General features: G+C 44.3%; 1 protein-coding gene across 1 annotated transcript in view; it reads right to left on the bottom strand.

Annotated features, from left to right (window-relative positions):
• Positions 1-17,371, bottom strand: part of LOC139388775 (junction-mediating and -regulatory protein-like) — a 49,132-nt gene that overhangs the window by 15,899 nt on the left and 15,862 nt on the right. Inside the window, exon 2 of the mRNA XM_071135690.1 lies at positions 11,447-11,620. Coding sequence (XP_070991791.1) covers positions 11,447-11,620 — 174 coding nt within the window. The remainder of the gene's footprint in view (positions 1-11,446; positions 11,621-17,371) is intronic.

The raw sequence follows: 17,371 nt of genomic DNA, 5'->3' as shown, positions 1-17,371 counted from the left end.
CGTGTAAATCAGCTAGAAAGATGTGTCGGCATCGAATAATTGTCTCTGGCCCCCTCCCAGTTAGGGGGAGTGATGAGCTTTACAGCAGAGTCTCACAACCCAGTCGCTGGTTGAAAACTGTTTTCTGTCACTCCCAAAATATAGAATTTGTAGATAATTGACCCTCTTTCTGGGACTCACCCACAAACAGGACCAAACCTGGCCTGTTGAGGAGTGACGGACTCCATCCTAGCTGGAGGGGTGCTCTTATCTTATTGACGAACATAGACAGGGCTTTAACTCCCCTAGCTCCACAATGAAATAGGGTGCAGGCCAGGCAGCAGGCTGTTAGCCAGCCTACCAGCTCAGTAGAGTCTGCCATTAGCACAGTCAGTGTAGTCAGCTCAACTATCCCCATTGGGACCGTGTCTGTGCCTCGACTTAGGTTGGGCAAAACTAAACATGGCGGTGTTCGCCTTAGCAATATCACTGGAATAATGACCTCCTCCATTCCTGCCATTATTGAAAGAGATTGTGATACCTCACATCTCAAAATAGGGCTACTTAATGTTAGATCCCTCACTTCCAAGGCAGTTATGGTCAATGAACAAATCATAATCTTGATGTGATTGGCCTGACTGAAACATGGTTTAAGCCTGATGGATTTACTGTGTTAAATGAGGCCTCACCTCCTGGTTAAACTCCTGGTTAAACTAGTGACCATACCCCCCCCGCGCATCCCTCAAAGGCGGAGGTGTTGCTAACATTTCTGATAGCAAATTTCAATTTACCAACAACAACAAAAATGACGTTTTTGAGCTTATAGTCATGAAATCTATGCAGCTTCGTCAATCACTTTTTATAGCTACTGTTTACAGGCCTCCTGGGCCATATGCAGCGTTTCTCATGGAGTTCCCTGAATTACTATTGGACCTTGTAGTCATATAATAATAATGACATTTTTGATGACTAATATTCACATGGAAAAGTCCACAGACCCACTCCTTTCGGAGCCATCATCGACTCAGTGGGTTCTGTCCAACATGTCTCTGGACCTACTCATTGCCACAGTCACACTCTGGACCTAGTTTTGTCCCGTGGAATAAATGTTGTGGATCTTAATGTTTTTCCTCATAATCCTGGACTATCAAGCCACCATTTTATTACGTTTGCAATCAAAACAAATAATCTGCTCAGACCCAAACCAAGGATCATCAAAAGTCATGCTATAAATTCTCAGACAACACAAAGATTCCTTGATGCCCTTCTAGACTCCCTCCGCCTACCCAAGGACGTCAAAGTACAAAAATCAGTTAACCACCTAACTGAGGAACTCAATTTAACCTTGTGCAATACCCTAGATGCAGTTGCACCCCTAAAAACAAAAAGCATTTGTCATAAGAAACTAGCTCCCTGGTATATAGTAAAATACCTGAGCTCTGAAGCAAGCTTCCAGAAAATTGGAACGGAAATGGCGCCACACAAAACTGGAAGTCTTCCGACTAGCTTGGAAAGACAGTACCATGCAGTATCGAAGAGCCCTCACTGCTGCTCGATCACCCTGTTTTTCCAACATAATTGAGGAAAATAAGAACAATCCAAAATGTATTTTTGATACTGTTGCAAAGCTAACTAAAAAGCAGCATTCCCCATGAGAGGATGGCTTTCACTTCAGCAGTGATAAATTCATGAACTTCTTTGAGGAAAAGATCATCATCAATAGAAAGCAAAATACGGACTCCTCTTTAATTAAGGCAAGGGCTGATTTCAAGGTTTTACTGCTAACCTACAACGCATTACATGGACTTGCTACTACGCATCTTTCTGATTTGGTCCTGCCGTACATACCTACACGTACGCTACGGTCACAAGACGCAGGCCTCCTTACTGTCCCTAAAATTTCTAAACAAACAGCTGTAGGCAGGGCTTTCTCCTATAGAGCTCCATTTTTATGGAATGGTCTGCCTACCAATGTGAGAGACGCAGACTCTGTCTCAACCTTTAAGTCTTTATTGAAGACTCATCTCTTCAGTATGATTAAGTGAAGTCTGGCCCAGGAGTTTGAAGGTGAACGGAAAGGCACTGGAGCAACAAACCACCATTGCTGTCTCTGCCTGGCCTGTTCCCCTCTCTCCACTGGGATTCTCTGCCTCTAACCCTATTACAGGGGCTGAGTCACTGGCTTACTGGTGCTCTTCTATGCTGTCCCTGGGAGGGGCACGTCACTTGAGTGGGTTGAGTTATTGACGTGATCTTCCTGTCTGGGTTTGCGCCCCCCTTGGGTTGTGTCATGGCGGAGATCTTTATGGGCTATACTCGGCCTTGTCTCAGGATGGTAAGTTGGTGGTTGACGATATCCCTCTAGTGGTGTGGGGGCTGTGCCTTGGCAAAGTGGGTGTGGTTATATTCTGCCTGTTTGCCACTGTCCGGGGGTATCATCGGATGGGGCCACAGTGTCACCTGACCACTCCTGTCTCAGCCTCCAGTATATATGCTGCAGTAGTGTATGTGTCGGGGGGCTAGGGTTAGTCTGTTATATCTGGAGTATTTCTCCTGTCTTACCCGGTGTCCTGTGTGAATTTAAGTATGCTCTCTCTAACTCTCTCTTTCTTTCCTTCTCTCTCTCGGAGGACCTGAGCCCTAGGACCATGCCTCAGGATTATCTGGCCTGATGACTCCTTGTTGTCCCCAGTCCACCTGGCCATGCTGCTGCTCCAGTTTCAACTGTTCTGCATGCGGCTATGGAATCCTGACCTGTTCACCGGACGTGCTACCTCCCAGACCTGCTGTTTTCAACTCTCTAGAGACAGTAGGAGCGGTAGAGATACTTTGAATGATCAGCTATGAAAAGCCAACTGACATTTATTCCTGAGGTGCTGACCTGTTGTACCCTCGACATCCACTGTGATTATTATTATTTTGACCCTGCTGGTCACCTATGAACATTTGAACATCTTGGCCATGTTCTGTTGTAATCTCTGCCTGGCACAGCCAGAAGAGGACTGGCCACCCCTCATAGCCTGGTTCCTCTCTAGGTTTCTTCCTAGGTTCGGGCCTTTCTAGGGAGTTTTTCCTAGCCACCGTGCTTCTACACCTGCATTGCTTGCTGTTTGGAGTTTTAGGCTGGGTTTCTGTACAGCACTTTGAGATATCAGCTGATGTAAGAAGGGCTTTATAAATACATTTGATTTCCCCCCAGCTTCAGCAACATGGACAGGGCGATAAACACTGTTGATGTTCTGTGGTGGTCGCTGCAGCAGGGAGGACAGAGAAACACAACGGGTGCTAGCCACACAGTCACTCGCTGTTATTTATTTTTTAACACAGCACAGCATGTCTGAGCACGGCCCAGCACAATCAAATCAACTAAGGTCGGACTCCATCTTTAGTCATTTGCGTGTCTTAATTATTGAGATGTGATGAGTGGAAGCCCCACGCACACCTCAGTAAAGTGCCTTCCCAGCAACCCATCCCAATCCACCGGATATAGCCCCTCTCCATTCTCACCAACAACCACCATTAAATCTTAATTGTAATGACAAAGAAGGAATAATAATGATTTGACATCCTTAATCTGTCCAGTACGGTTATTAATTTAAAAATATATAACTACATTGTAGTATAATAAAGTCCTTCCTTCTCGCTCTCTCTCCACCACCCCCTCCTCCATGTTCTCCCCCATTTATCCCACCCAAGCCAAGCTTATCCCCACCTCCCATCTTTAACACGATGGTGTTCTCCGTTTTGCTCGACAACCCCCACAAGCGTCTTGGGACTCGTCTGAAGTCGGTACAACCGACAGCCAACTTCTGTCTGTAGCGTCCGAATAGTTTCGGCAACACACTAATATGGTCCATCTGTGCAAAGGTGAGACTCTCGCAAACATGTCAGTTGTTTTGCTCTAGGACACACAAATAGCAAAATAATCTTGGTATTACCTTCTTAAAACAATTCCATATAGCTTAATAGAACGCCACTGGCGTTCAAATTTTGGAAATGTTCACATTTCCATAAACTTCAATGTGTTTCCTTTCAATAGTATCAATAATATGCATATCCTTGCGTCAGGTCCTGAGCTACAGGCAGTTAGATTTGGGTATGTCATTTTAGGTGAAAATGTAAAAAATGTTTAAAATAAATAAAAAAGGGTCCGATCCTTAAGAGGCAAATAAATAGAAACCCCCCCCCCACAGGGGTTAGACTCTTATGGGCACCTCAAATCACCTGGCATCATGTAGTACCAGTGTTTAACAGCAGGCGGTGCAGTGGTGCAAGTCAGGGACATAGAGCTACATGCCTGGATGTGTTTACTGTACTACTAACCCAGTGTCCTCCTTTGTTTTCTTTTCATAGCCGTGGGACATTCTCTATGGATAAGAGGACCTGATTTAACCCAACCTACTGAGGCAATGGCATTCGAGTGTTCCAGTGTCTCTCACTTCTCAGGCTTAGTCCTATACATGGAAGTGACTTGGGTCTGTTACACAGTCTTTGTAGCTAGCTAACCAGCCCTGGATAAGCCCTGGGTGAGTTAGTAAGACAGCTGATCATTGTTCTAGGTGTGTTTAGACTAGACGGCAGCAGCTGGAACAGATTGTACAGTGAGAGTAGCTTACTTCCTAAGGACACACATCCCCCCCCCCCCCCCCCACTACATACATACACTACACTCACATGTCAGCCTAATATCTCAATGCAAAACAGATGTGTCTGTATGAGCGCCCACACGCACACACACAGTAATCAACAGCATGCCTCACAGAACCTGAGCGGTTTAAATCAGCCAACAAACTGGATGTTTAGTGTCTGTGTGAGGGAGGGAGAGAAAGAGAGTGAGTTAGATAGAGGTAGAGGAAGGAGAGAGAGAGAGAGAGAGAGAGAGAGAGAGAGAGAGAGAGAGAGAGAGAGAGAGAGAGAGAGAAAGAGTGTGTGTGTGTTAAGAGGCAGAGAAGGCTAGATGAGGAGAAAGACATAACTCAGTCAGTCACACAACGTTAGACATGACCTTAGTGCGGAGGTTTCCATTCTCCAATAGAGAGGGCATATTGGCCCGCTACACAAACTATAACATTTCGAATGATTGTAACATCTGGGCCTAGCACAGCTCCTACCCAGCAGACGAGTCACACATCCTGCTCTATGGAACTATGAAACACCCTAACAATGAGGAGGTCCATCATATCTACGTGGAATAGAGACATAATGTAAACACTACTAGTCTCTCCCCAGTGGCGCAGCAGGCCACGCCCAGGAGACGGCACACAATTGGCCCAGCGTCGCCCGGGTTAAGGGAGGGTTTGGCCGGCTGGGATGTCCTTGTCCCATCACGCTCTAGCGACTCCTTGTGGCGGTCCGGGACACATGCACGCTGACTTCGGTCGCCAGCTGTACGGTGCGCCTGGCTTCCGGGTTAAGCGAGCAGTGTGTCAAGAACCAGTGCGGCTTGGCGGGGTCGTTGTTTCTGAGGACACATGGTCTTAACCTTCGGCTCACCCGAGTCCGTACGAGAGTTGCAGCGATGGGACAAGAGTAACTATCAACTGGATATCATGAAATTGGGTAAAAGTACAACAAAACAAACAAAATACATATATATTTTTTTACTACTAGTATCACTTCACAGTGGGAATGTCTTTGACAGGGGCTGTTGACAAAATGTAAAATATGCCATGTTGCCATTGTTCTCCGTTTCCCTGATACTGTGGCTGACTCAGTGTTTCCCCTATATGCGCCACTAAATTGTTGCCGCCACTGCAAAACAATTATATACAGTATACACATTTCTGCCGAGACATGATTTTAAGATCAGTGACACCAACGACTGTATTATATGAACGGACAAAAGCCATAGATCACGTGACACCATTCATTCCTATGTAATGGCTCAATAGCGCATTGAAGCCAAATGAAGTTGGTTAAGATGGCGTCTCAAGGAGATAACATGCGCAGTTTGAGCTACGCCAGGAGGTGATGTTGCAGGCTTGCTCAGTGCTGCCCCCTCTCATTAAGGAATTTGGTTCTTGTTAGGTGTTCTTGCAGTGAAAAGGCTATATGTGAGAAATAAGTATGAATAGAACACAGTATCGGAATAGAATGTTGCTGAGAATTGAACAATGAGATAAGAATAGTGAATGTGATGATGCCTCTGGCCAGTCTGCCACCTGGTCCAGTAACCCCCCCCCCCCCCTTTCTTCTGTCACTTCCTGGTTGCTGTGCTGTGTCATGGTCTCATCTCAGACGCGACACCCTATACAGCCATGACCTAACCCTACACCACTAAATTATACACACACTGACACTGCCTCTCTCCGCATACAGTAACAGTACTACACCTCCATCCTTCTGTCCATCTTTCCACACCTCCTCTACAGCCCACTCTGTAATCTGCAGCTCCAGACAGCTGGTGTCAGAGTGAGTGAGGCAGGAATAATAGCCTGGTCTGTTCCCAGGGCCAGGGGGCCACAGGCTGAAATAACTACAGAGATGGACCAGTGTCACAGTCCTTATCACAGACGCCTAAAACAGCCTTCTATCACCTACGGGAGTGAGGAACGTCACCACACGCGCAAACACGCGCACGCACACACTTTTTATCGTACACGCCTTTTAAGTTCTACCTACTAACTACCTATGGTACTTAGCCACCATTTCATAAGTTACAGAAGCAACATGACTTATTAATGTATGCCCTTTGAACCTGGCTGTAACAGAATACCCATGCTGCATCACTCCGACACAAGATAGGGCTGACCCACAATGCATCATTCATCCTATACCTGCTCTCCTTTGTCCCGGACACTCATCCACTTCATCCCTTCATTAATCTATTCATCTGTTCCCTCTTTCGCCTGTTCCTTTTGGCATGTTGACAGGGTTCAGCCCAGGGGTGGGCAACTCCAGTGCTTGTGGGACGCAGTGTGTGCATGTTTTTGTTCCAGCCCAGCTCTAACATATCTGTCGAAATTGAAGACCACGTTTAGTTGATGACTTGAATTAGGTGAGTTAGTGCTGGGCTTGAACAAAAGCCTGCATGGACTGCAGGGTTCTCGGGTTGAGTTCTATCCAGATTTTCATATCGTCAGACCGTCCTTCGCTCATCCCGGGATTTACGGTATTACCGGTTTAGTACACAAGAGGGAGCCAAATAGACACACAAAAAAGCCAATTAGGCATCTACAAGAAAGCTAACAAAATGAGCACAAATAATAGCAAATTTCCATGAAGGCTGCTAGCTAAATATGCTAATGAGCACAAATCTAAATAAATGAATTGCAAAGACAGGCAATCCAGCTCATAAAGCTATACATATATACAGTTAAGAGCTACTGAATGTAATATTTTGTGAGTTTGGACATTTACAAGCGAATGTGAACAAGAGACATTGTGCAAATGAACAGAGTTTTGACGCATGCTAGTCTGAAGGAAGAACAGTACTGGCTCTGGAGAAGCATGTGTACACGCTGTGTCTGTGTGGAGCCTGGAGTCGCTAGGGCAACAGCTCTGAGAGAGCAGCTCTGCCTGCTCTGCTCGGAGAAGATAGGAGCAGATGGGTCGAGAAAAGCGAGGTGAAAAGCACATCAAGATGGCAGTGTCAGCTGTACAGATTTCTCAAACATGGCAGAAAGCTAACACTATATGATGCCCCGTCTCCTTATTAATTCACCCACTTAGCAAGTTAAACTTGGGGGTCGCGTTAATGCAGAATTCTGCGTTTTTCCCGCAGATTTTTTTTTTTTATCTTGCTGGGATTTGTAAACGCAAAAGCATCTTATTGTAATTTTTGCTGGGTTTAGTTGCACTTCTCCACTCAGATGAGAATTCACGAACGGGCAGAATAATTCTTTGCAAAACATTAGGAGTAAAAAAATCCTTGGTTTTCTTTGTAAGCTCATTTACTTATGTGGCTGCCAGCCAAATAGTTTTGCACTTGATGAAAATGTAGCTATTTTCTGACGAATGTGTTGCACAAATGTATTTTCTGTGAAGGAAAACTATAGTTGCACGACCCTGATCACTCTATTGCTGCAAAATAAAACACATAAAAACGCAACCCCTGTCAATATACATTTGAACTCACCTGCTCCCGTTTTCCCCCGTTGTGCTATTTACAAACAAACACGTGACTGGCGCAAATGTTCTGGGGAACTACGGTAAGCTTCATAATGTAAAATAATGTGACAAGTGAAATGAAGAACGCAATTTGCTTCATCTCCTAACAAATTGGACAATTTGACTGCAGGTATTTACTTAGAAAGCAGTTACAAGTCTAAAAACGTATTGAAAAACTTCAAAGAAATAGTTTCAACGGTATAGAAAAACCATCCGTGGCTATTTCCAAATACCCCGGCATATGGCATTCCGCCCAAGCCTACAGGGTTCTCACCCCTAGTTCAGAAGGTTCCAGAAAGAAAAGAACCATGTGAAATGGATACTGTTCCCAACTTCTCATCATAAGAGTATATTTCCCATCAACTCGTACAACCAGCTAAATAACGGTGCATTCGGAAAGTATCCCGTTTTATTTCATCCTTTTTTAGAATAAGGCTGTAACGTTAACAAAATGTGGGAAAAGTCCAGAGGTCTGACTATCTTCCGAATGCACTGTATAGCTTAGCCCATTGTCAGCTCCTCCCTTCTAAAAAAGGTGACAGGATTCATTTACACCTTCCACTAGGTCCTAGGACAATTGGCATCAGTGCAGTATGTGTGTGTGTGTGTGTGTGTGTGTGTAAGAGGAGGCTATAACTTTATCAGGTTCTCATCTCCTTTGGGGCACTGATAGTAGTCTATTGAAAGACTACCTAGCCTACCCTCATCTGTCCACGTGACAATTCTCGCCTCACCTTACTCGCAACATTTACCCACTTGAACATCAAGGACAATGCAGAGCACATGCAAACACCCTATCCTTCCCCTTTCTCCTCTCTCTCACCCTTTTCTCGCTCGTCCTTCCTCTCAGTGACACACTCCTACTCCCAGCTGTATAATGTAGGGCTGTTCTACTGACTCATCAGTTTATGAGAAACCAAGCAACAACCAACATCCAAATGACCAACTGACTGGCCCGTCTGATATTTGGGTTCATTTGCATACAGCTTTGTTTCCAGCCGTTGGTTTCCCCTCGGGGCAACAGGTGGTTGAGGTGAATCACAATCATAGCATCAAACAGACCTACTGACCAACTATCCTAGACGGATCTCCTTAGCTCACAATATAGCAAAGCTTAGGGAACATTTTGCTGTTGTCTTCACGAATAAGAACAAGCGTGTGGAAACAGTAGACATTAAGTAATAGGACTGGGAATTGCCAGGGGCTTCATGATACGATATCACGATACTTAGGTGCTGATATGACATGCGATTTTTACAAGTCTATGTATTGCGACTCGATATTGCGATTTCATGTTTCAAACATATTGTTCTCTCCGTGTCTGCTGCAGAGAGACAAGAGAGAGCATGATAAAAATTAGTTTTGATCAGCAATGGCAATAGAAGTGCTGAAAACATGGCTCACTATTTAAAAAGATGGAGAACAAGCTAGAGGATGAAAAATACTGGAGTTTTGGGCGCAGGTACAGTCGACTAGCATTAGCTAACGCTACCTAGCAAAAACATTTAAAAAATAATGTTGCGATATGTAACTAACAAGTTTCTTACCCCATCACTTTTAAATAATTAAACAATTCAGGATTTATAGATAGAATGTACAGTACTCTAGCTCCTCCTACAAACTACATGAGCAAACTAACATATTTGAATTCATATTGTAGGGGGTTTAATTAACAAAAGACTACCAGCAACCTGCTGCAACCCAGTAGGCAGGCAGGATTACTGAGCCATATCATTGCTCCAGGTTCTGGACATCTGGCAGGCATACTAGAGGAGAGCAGATCAGTGGAGCAGCTTTGACCATACTGGCAGGATTATCAAACGAGCCCAGAGACTAGATCTCTCCTTCATGTTTCAGTGTTGGAAGGCTTAATAAGTGAGCCCAGACACAGCGAGCAACGATGAGAGGATTAAGGATTAAGACACCCTAGATGCCGATTCAAGATCAGTTCATAATTTCCCCCCCTAATGGTTTGTGTTAGGGTTTCGAAAAGTAAACTGATCCTACATCTGTACCTACCGGGAACCAGGTCCTATCCGAAGTTCATAATGCTGCATTGTGTTCTGAAGAAACTCCCCTCACACACAGTCGTCTGTGTGTGTGTGTGTGTGTGTGTGTGTGTGTGTGTGTGTGTGTGTGTGTGTGTGTGTGTGTGTGTGTGTGTGTGTGTGTGTGAGTGACACCAACGCAGCACCACAGACAGCCATGCTGGGTGAGGAATGTGGTGTGGGGAAAAGGCAAATAGTGGGAAATCACCCCCAACGCCATGACTACGAGCTACAGACTGGACCCTCACAAGAGATGACTGAAATAACACACAACCCTCACTAACACAACAGCCTCAGAGAGAGTGAACGAGAAGGGAAGGAGAGAGGGGAGAGTGAGAGGAGAGTTGTCTGCTGAGACTGCAGTATTCCAGGCTGGTCTGGTTTAGAGGCTGAGTACAAACTGCTGTACTAATACTGTAGGTTAAGCTGCTCTGGACAGGGAGGCAGGGAGGCAGGAGGACTGAAGGGGGGGAAAGCCTCTCTAGCTGATCTGATCCTCTACCCCCCCCCAACCCCCATACACACACGACTGCCCATCATATTGTGGGAAGAGTTTAGCCTTCACCACAGCTCTAGAATCAGCTTAGCCATTAGAGAAGGAACAACTTAAAACTCACCTGTCATTTATTGCACTTCCACATTCATGTCACTCCCGCTACCTCTGCCGTCTAGTCCAGTTACCCACCAGGAGCTAACCCTAATGTCATTAGATAGGACTTAAGAAATACTGGGTATTAGAGTGTATGCTGCTGTCTGTCAAAGGGCTTTAGGCCCACTGCTACGCTAACCTTGACCGTAGCCCAGACTGCCAGAGACAGCTAATGTGTGTGTGTGTATGTATACAGTACGTGTGTGTGTATACAGTGCGCTTGTGTGTGTGTGTGTGTGTGTGTGTGTACAGTGTGTGTGTATACAGTGCTTCTACCCCCAAGCCATAAAACTGCTGAACAACTAATCAAATGGCCACCCAGACTATTTACATTGAGCCCCCCCCCCCCCCCCCCCCGCCTTGTTTTTATACTGCCGCTACTTGCTGTTAACTATCTATGCATAGTCACTTTACAAATGACCTGAACTAACCTGTACCCCTGCACATTGACCTGTATACAGCCAACTTATTGTTATGTACATTTATTCTGCTCTTTTTTTCATTGATTAGATGTAATTTTTTTTAACTTTAGTTTTTTTAGTCAATATTTTATCAACTCTATTTCTTGAACTGCATTGTTAGTTAAGGGCTTGTAAGTAGGCATTTCTACACCTGTCGTATTCAGCGCATGTGACAAATACAATTGGATTGGATTTGTTACCTTGATCTGCTGTTTGCGCAGCATGGCCAGTTCTCTCATGTCTCTGAAGGGCTGCAGTAGGTAGTGGTAGAGTTGTGTTGTAGCCTCCAGTAACTCTCCGTAGGCCTCGTCCTCCTCTGGATACACCTGCAGCAGCTCCACCATACTCTCCATGGCCCGGTGCCTCTCCAGCAGCTACAGAACAAGATCATTTAGCAATTCAGAAAAATATCAAAGCAACTAAAATAATTAAACCATTTACAGCATCAAGGCAGAGTTAGGAGGATTCGGTAGGCCTAGACGGCTAGGCCTGTACCAAAGAAAGAAAATAGGAAAATGGGAACATGGTTTGAAGAACGTGTGTTTCTTCTGTGCTTCTGAATAAGGTGCTATAGGAGAGGTGCTAATAACGTTCAGGAATAGCTAATATTGTTGAGACTAGAAGCAGCGTTGATTCACAGGAGTGACTGGATCAGTGTGTGTGTGTAGTGGCCCCAGTCTCAGCCCAGACTCCAGACCATTTCATGATGGCTGCCTCAACAGAAAGCTCTTTCAACATCTGGAGAAAAAAATGACAATACGTATTTACCAAATGTTACAGTACCTGTAAAATGAGAAGGTTTGAGTATTTGTGCAGTCAGTGCATAAGCATGATAATGTGTGTGAGCATGTGTAAGTGTGTGTGTGTGTGTGTGTGTGGAGGTGTAATTGCTCACAAATACACGTTTCGGTATGTATTGTGGTTTTAGGGTCACGGTTTGGTTTCGGTACAGCGGGAAAATGAAATGCCAACAGTTACTGTAGTTAAAGACAAAATTAAGTGTTGGTATTCCTGACTCCATATAAAGATCATTAGTCATATAATGCCTGGTGAGAGCACCATCGTATCGCTCTTCTAATTGGTTTGGCCCGGTCAGAAGGGAGACAGTGTTGCAGATGGGAGACGGTGTTGTGTTGTTGTTTTTTTTGGCGTTTCCGTCTTGCTCCGGTAGCAGGAATACTGGTGTGATGTCGTCGTAAATATGTCAACATGTTTGAGGTGTTGGCAGCTGCATAGGCTATTCTCGTTGAGCAGTGGAGACATACTCTCTCTGTCCATTGTCGCTGTAATCTACAGGGAAGCCTAAATTGTCCCAAACTGGAGATTAAAACAAGGGGTGGAGAACCCTCCTGGTTTACAATCCCACCACTCGCCATCATACAGAACTAGTTCCCGGCTGCGCCTCGCAAAAAGACAGTTTGAAATGAGCCCATTAAGATTCAGATTTTGTTGACAACGTGAGCATACCCTGAAGAAAAAAAAGTCCGCTCAGCTTTACTGGAGGCATACAATGTAGCATAGGCATTGCCTATAGCCCTAGCGTTTTTAATTGTCAGATATTTTATTCAGGTTCAGTGCAGGCCGAACCGAGGTCCCCGTACTGAACGGTTCAGTGAGAATACGTGTACCGTTACACCCCTAGTGTGTAGGTGAGTGGCCATATCATAAAAATCCATTCAATATAAATTAGAAAGAGAAAACCAGCAACTGCTGCTGATACAGAACATACTGTATGTCTAGGAGTCCAGACAACTATAGCATTGTTTCCCTGATAACACTATCAAAGTGTTATTGTCCATTGTCCACACCTCACAACCATCAAATTAATAATGTACTAGCCTAGGAACCACTCGCTTCATACAGTACAACTCTCCCTAAGTTCTCCCAGGGATAACATTGAATGTGTAAATGTATAACCAGCCTATCTAAGCAGTGAATAGCCTGAGCAGTACTCTTCTGCTCTGTCTGGTATGGATTGAAAACAGTGGAGGAGCTGCAGATCGGATGAATAGGGGCTCTTATTTGTTAACCCTAGCCAGGCTTTCCATAGCCACACGCACACACAGAGAGACACAAGTCCACTCTAGGGACCAGAGGCTAGAGACCGACACTGTTCGATTCAGCTCCAACACTGCTCCTACTGTTTACCTTGGCCAGGCATCTCCATGGTAACCACAGACAGGCCAGCCCTGCACTAGTTGACTGTCTACCCCTGCAGCTGCTGAGAGCTCCAGAGAAACACCTTAGCTACTGTAAGTGTGGGTTGGCTGAGAGGGAGAGAGCTACAGTAGCAGCATAGCTGATTTAGTAGGAAGGTACAAGTTGCCCATAGGCACAAATGACCAAATCCTGTCAGTGGGAACAATGCAACCTCCGGGGCAAGAATGGAAAATGTTGTCTGTTGAGTGACATAATTTCCTGTGACCTCTGACCCAGGTGTGATTAAGGCAGGAGGCAGCTGAGTGTAATTACAGCCCTGGGAGCACTCCCGACCATGTTTGTGTGTGTGTGTGGTACTTGATCTCAGGTCAGTGCTAACATAATCATCACAGGGATTGGCTATCTCTTCTCGACGTACAGCCCTGTTTGGCTGGGGGGGGGGATATCCGTTCTAGGCCTATTATCAAACCAAACTCTTCCAGTCTGTCAGTGTGAAATCTGCATTGTCTTGCTATAGTGTGATGCCAGTAGGCCCGGCAGGCAGGAAACACCTTTCCTATGAAGGAAAACACCAGTCCTGTCTTTCAAAGAACACATCCCTTTTTGAGTTAAGATGTCAGCTATTTATGAGTTACATAAAATGAGTCCGCCATTACAAAATTATTCGTAAGGGGAACAAGGCTGCAACACCTTCCACAGAGCTGTGTGTGTGTGTGACTTTAACAACATACACTGTATTGTATTCATCATTTCACTAGCTGTATATGGGTGTACACTCCTCTACGTATGTATTTGGACAGAGATGCTAAAATGTTACATTTGGATATATACTCCAGCATTTTGGATTTCAGATCAAATGTTTCATCTGAGGTGAGCGTATAGAATGTAACATTTTATTTTAGGGTATTTTCCATCCGATTTGCCATTTAGAAATAAAAGCACTTTATACAGTTGAAGTCAGAAGTTTACATACACCTCAGTCAAATACATTTCATCTCAGTTTTTCACCATTCCTGACATTTAATCTTCATAAGAATTTCCTGTTTTTAGGTCAGTTAAGATCACCACTATATTTTAAGAATGTGAAATGTCAGAATAATAGTATAGAGAATGATTTACTTCCGCATTTATTACTATCATCACATTCCCAGTCGGTCAGAAGTTTACATACACTCAATTAGTATTTGGAAGCATTGCCTTTAAATTGTTTAACTTGGGTTAAACGTTTTGGGTAGCCTTCCACAAGCTCCCCACAATAAGTTGGGTGAATTTTGGACAATTCCTCCTGACAGCGCTAGTGTAACTGAGTCAGGTTTGTAGGCCTCCTTGCTCGCACACGCTTTTTCAGTTCTGCCCACAAATGTTCTATAGGATTGAGGTCAGGGCTTTGTGATGGCCACTCCAATACCTTGACTTTGTTGTCCTTAAACAGCTTGGAAATTTCCAGAAAATGATGTCATGGCTTTAGAAGCCTCTGATAAGCTAATTGACATAATTTGAGTCAATTGGAGGTTTACCTGTGGATGTATTTCAAGGCCTACCTCCAAACTCAGTGCCTGTTTGACATCATGGGAAAATCCACCAAGACCTCAGAAAAAAATTGTAGACCTCCACAAGTCTGGTTCATCCTTGGGAGCAATTTCCAAATGCCTGAAGGTACCACGCTCATCTGTACAAACAATAGTACGCAAGTATAAACACCATGGGACCACGCAGCCGTCATACCGCTCAGGAAGGCGACGCGTTCCGTCCCCTAGAGATGAACGTACTTTGGTGCGAAAAATGCAATTCAATCCCAGAACAACAGCAAAGGACCCTGTGAAGATGCTGGAGGAAACCGGTACAAAAGTATCTATATCCACAGTAAAACGAGTCCTATATCGACATACCCTGAAGGCCGATCGGCAAGGAAGAAGCCACTGCTCCAAAACCGCCATAAAAAACCCAGACTACGGTTTGCAACTGCACATGGCGACAAAGATCGTTCTTTTTGGAGAAATGTCCACTGGTCTGATGAAACAAAAACATAACTTTTTGGCCATAATGACCAACGTTATGTTTGGAGGAATAGGGTGAGGCTTGCAAACCGAAGAACACCATCCCAACCGTGAAGCACGGGGGTGGCAGCATCATGTTGTGGGGGGTGCTTTGCTGCATTAGGGACTGGTGCACTTCACAAAATAGATGGCATCATGAGGGAGGAAAATTATGTGGATATATTGAAGCAACATCTCAAGACATCAGTCAGGAAGTTAAAGCTTGGTCGCAAATGGGTCTTCCAAATGGACAATGACCCCAAGCATACTTCCAAAGTTGAGACTACATTTACCACGGGTCCGCCCGGTGTCCTTTGTGTAAATTGGTGCGTAATCTTCAGCCGCAGGCATTTTCTCCTGGGATTCAGAGGGGAAAGCACACTTCCACGAACGATATATCATCCAAGAGATATGTGAAAAACACCTTGAGGATTGGTTCTAAACAACGTTTGCCATGTTTCAGTCGATATTATGGAGTTAATTTGGAAAAAAAGTTTGGCGTTTTGAAGACTGAATTTTCATTTTTTTTTTGGGTAGCCAAACGTGACGCACCAAACGGAGCAATTTCTCCTAAACAAATGCTTATTTTGCAATGGTTGAGAAGCATATTTTGAAAATCTGAGATGACAGTGTTGTTAACAAAAGGCTAAGCTTGAGAGCTAGCATATTAATTTCATTTCATTTGCAATTTTCATAGTTAACGTTGTGTTATGCTAATGAGCTGCGGGGATAATTACACTCCTGGATACAGGTTTTTTTCGTAGCTAAACGTGACGCACCAAACGGAGCGATTTCTCCTAAACAAATAATCTTTCAGGAAAAACTGAGCATTTGCTATCTAACTGAGAGTCTCCTCATTGAAAACATCTGAAGTTCTTCAAAGGTAATGATTTTATTTGAATGATTTTCTGGTTTTTGTGAAGAGGTTGCCTGCTAATGCTAACGCTAAATGCTACGCTAGGTACGCTAGCTGTTACACAAATGCTTATTTTGCAATGGTTGAGAAGCATATTCTGAAAATCTGAGATGACAGTGTTGTTAACAAAAGGCTAAGCTTGAGAGCTAGCATATTAATTTCATTTGCGATTTTCATGAATAGTTAACGTTGCGTTATGGTAATGAGCTTGAGGCTGTATTCACGATCCCGGATCCGGGATGGCTCGACGTAACAGGTTAACAAGAAATTTGTGGAGTGGTTGAAAAGAGTTTAAATGACTCCAATCTAGGTGTATGTAAACTTCCGACTTCAACTGAATATCTAGTCTCCCCCATTTGAAGATGTCATAAGTATTTAGATACATTTCACTTATAGTGTATTAAAGCTAGAGGTCGACCGATTATGATTTTTCAACGCATGTTCAATTTGGTTTAAATAATGCAAAAACAAAGTGTTGGAGAAGAAAGTAAAAGTGCAATATGTGCCATGTAAGAAAGCTAACATTTAAGTTCCTTGCTCAGAACATGAGAACATATGAAAGCTGGTGGTTTCTTTTAACATGAGTCTTCAATATTCCCAGGTAAGACGTTTTAGGTTGTAGTTATTATAGGACTATTTCCCTCTATACCATTTGTATTTCATTAACCTTTGACTATTGGATGTTCTTATAGGCACTTTAGTATTGCCAGTGTAACAGTTTAGCTTCCGTCCCTCTCCTCGCTCCTCCCTGGGTTCGAACCAGCAACATAACGACAATTAGCGCGCGCTAACTAGCTAGCCATTTCACTTCGGTTACACGAGCCTCATCTCGGGAGTTGAATGCGCAATGCTTCACGCACAACAAAGAGCTGCTGGCAAAACGCACAAAAGTTCTGCCTACCACCGCTCAATCAGTAGGAAAGAGTGCCTCCTACTGGCCCTCCAACACCACTTCCAGCAGCATCTGGTCTCCCATCCAGGAACTGACCAGGACCAACCCTGCTTAGCTTCAG

Source organism: Oncorhynchus clarkii, chromosome 29 (genome assembly GCF_045791955.1).
Source record: "Oncorhynchus clarkii lewisi isolate Uvic-CL-2024 chromosome 29, UVic_Ocla_1.0, whole genome shotgun sequence".
In the NCBI taxonomy this organism is placed as follows: domain Eukaryota; kingdom Metazoa; phylum Chordata; class Actinopteri; order Salmoniformes; family Salmonidae; genus Oncorhynchus; species Oncorhynchus clarkii.
This window is presented reverse-complemented; position numbering and strand designations above follow the sequence as displayed.